This window comes from Chiloscyllium plagiosum, unplaced genomic scaffold (assembly GCF_004010195.1).
Source record: "Chiloscyllium plagiosum isolate BGI_BamShark_2017 unplaced genomic scaffold, ASM401019v2 scaf_2492, whole genome shotgun sequence".
Taxonomy (NCBI): domain Eukaryota; kingdom Metazoa; phylum Chordata; class Chondrichthyes; order Orectolobiformes; family Hemiscylliidae; genus Chiloscyllium; species Chiloscyllium plagiosum.
In genome coordinates, this window is record NW_025215342.1 from 29,387 (window position 1) to 31,820 (window position 2,434).

At 56.6% G+C, this 2,434-nt stretch overlaps 1 protein-coding gene across 1 annotated transcript; it reads right to left on the reverse strand.

Moving 5' to 3' along the window:
- Positions 1–6: 6 nt before the first annotated feature.
- si:ch73-335l21.2 (RING finger domain-containing protein) lies at positions 7–2,396 on the reverse strand. Its single transcript, XM_043686821.1, has one exon. It carries the CDS (start codon positions 1,708–1,710, stop codon positions 1,138–1,140), a length of 573 nt encoding a protein of 190 aa, XP_043542756.1. The 5' UTR covers positions 1,711–2,396; the 3' UTR covers positions 7–1,137.
- Positions 2,397–2,434: the final 38 nt, after the last annotated feature.

The window sequence follows — 2,434 nt, forward strand, 5'->3', positions numbered from 1 at the left end:
GGGGGGGGGGGGGGGAGAGCAGGCTTCATGTTGAGGGGAACCCTGTTTCAGTAGGGTCCTGTGTGAAATGGGGGAGCGCATGGTTTCGTGTTGGAGGGTCTCCTGTTTGGGGCAGTCCGTTTCAGAAGGGGCTGGGGATGTGTGTTGTTAGGCAGTGGTTCCCATTTCAGGGGGAACGTGTTGAGGAGTGGGAGGGGGGTGCTGATCGTCAGGGTTACAGGTTCTGGAGCCGCCTCCCGGCTAGGGAACTCCTGGAGAGCAATGGCCAACGGCCAATCGGGAAAGCCATGACTACCCCAGGGGCAACTGCAGAGCGGAGCACGAGGGGCAAAGGTCACTGATTGACCGTTTCCTGCTGTGGGAGAAGGGAGGGCAGGAGCGAAGGACCCCAGCCTCTGATTGAGGATTCCTCTGCTCCCTGACATGGCCGCGAGGTGATCAGCTGCCCTGCTCAACCCCTGGTCACAGGCCCCCAAAACTGGTCTGGGCTCAACAGGGACAGTACGAGGCCAATCACACGGTCATGGACCAGGCCTCCAACAGGCTGTGAGGCCGGGACGTCAATGGTCACCCATCCTTCCCAGAATCTCATTCTGGGGGAGGTCCAGAGGTGGTACGGGTTTGGTACGGCGTCACCCACCTCAGGAAGTCTCTCTCTCTCTCTCTCTCTCACACGCCCTCCTGGAACTGACCTCACCTCAGTCGAAACCACAGCTGGGAGATGGAAATAGGTAAAGCAGATGAGAAAAGGAGGGAAGAGTGTACGAGGAGGGGGATGAAATTGAGCGGAATGGGAAAGAAAGACTGTGTGAGAGAGAGAGAGAAAAAGAGAGATAGAGAGTCAAGGGAGGAGAGAGAGAGAGAGAGGAGAAGGTTGGTTAGCCTGGGGGTTAGTGAGTGGAGGAAATGACAAACTTGGCGTATTGTTTGGCATGAATAGCCACCAGAGGAGATGGGCGGAGGATGGAAGACCAGGTTTGGTTATATCCCAAAGGTGATACCGATGGGGTGCGATGGAGAGGGCGAGGAGAAGTCTCCTGACCGCTCGTGAGGTTGAACGTTACTGTTCCCTGAGGGAGTTTTGCCCACCTCCACCTGTACCGGATGAGGGGGCACTCTCTGGGGCACCGTGGTAGGCTAAAAGAGTCGTGGGCCAAGCACGAAAGCAGCAATGCAGAACAGGATCAGGAGAGTGGCCACCCTCCAGGAGGCCTTCCTCAGGCACACCGCGGCCTGCTGTTTCTGGTTCTGGCGGACGAGCGAATGCTCTCGGAGATTCCAGGCCCTGGAAGCCCGCTGCCCATCCCCCCGCTCCACGCTCAGGCTGACCGTGGGCAGCATGATGACGGTGGTCTCTCCCGAGTCCAGGGTCAGGATCAGCTGCTGGCTCAGGGTAGCTGAGGAGCCGCCATGCTCTCCCGGCTGCAGGGAGAGAATCTCGGAGAGAATCTCCTCCTGGCGGGGTAGGCCCAGGGCCCCCGAAGCCGTGAGCTCGGTGGAGTGCCTGCAGAGAGGGCAAGAGATGTGGCGGCCCGCGTTGGGAAGTTGCCCCTCCATTTTGGTGAGGCACTCGGTACAGAAAGTGTGGAGACATTCCAACTCCCGGGGACACTTGTCGGTCCAGTTGTAATCATGGCAGCAGATGGAACATTCTAGATCCACCTTTTCTGACTCACTGTCAAGTAACTCGGAAGACCCAGCTGCCTTCATGGCCGGCTGTCCCCCAGTTGGCCTGAATGAGGCCCACGTCAAAAGCCTGAGGCCTTCAGGCCAATTGATATGGTGGGTTTCTTCAAAAACGTGAAGCAACTAATTAATTCTCCTTAACCTCGCAAGATCAGGACAGTTCACACAAGAAAGTAGCCAAATTCTGTGGCTGTTCCCAATCTCTTGATGGTCAATAGAGAGATAGCAGTCAGCTAGCTAGGCCCTAAACCCTTCCCAAAATCCCTCCATCTCTCTGTCTTCCTTTGCAATGTTGCTTAAAGCTCCTTCATCCTGTGTTTGCGAATTGTCCTAAACTCTTCTTCTTTGGCTCAGTGTCGACTGTTGGTCGGACTGTGCTCCCGAGGTGTCACCAGTTTCCCCGCGCTGTCCAGCGGGCGCTGACAGCGTCTCTCCCAGGACCTGTTCCCGCTGCCTTGTGGCACTTTGCAGCGAATGGTCGCAGGGTGAAGCCTGTGGACAGCCCGGCTGGAATTGGGTGGTTAACTGCCCAGAGACTCAAAGTGCATCGATCTCCTGTGTGAGAGGCCAGAGAGGAGGACGATCACAGCTCTCTGAAGATTCTCAAAACCTGGAGCTGGGTTTGTTGCCTTAAGGTTGTGTCCTCTCCCTCTCTCTCTCTGCCTTTCTCTCTTTCTCTCTGGCTCTCTCTCTCTCTCTCTCTGTCTCTCTCTCTGTCTCTCTCCCTCTCTCTGTCTCTCCCTCTCTC

Bases quoted from the DNA above. Each gene is read 5' to 3' on its own strand.
- si:ch73-335l21.2 (XM_043686821.1), bottom strand. From the start codon at position 1,710: ATGAAGGCAGCTGGGTCTTCCGAGTTACTTGACAGTGAGTCAGAAAAG.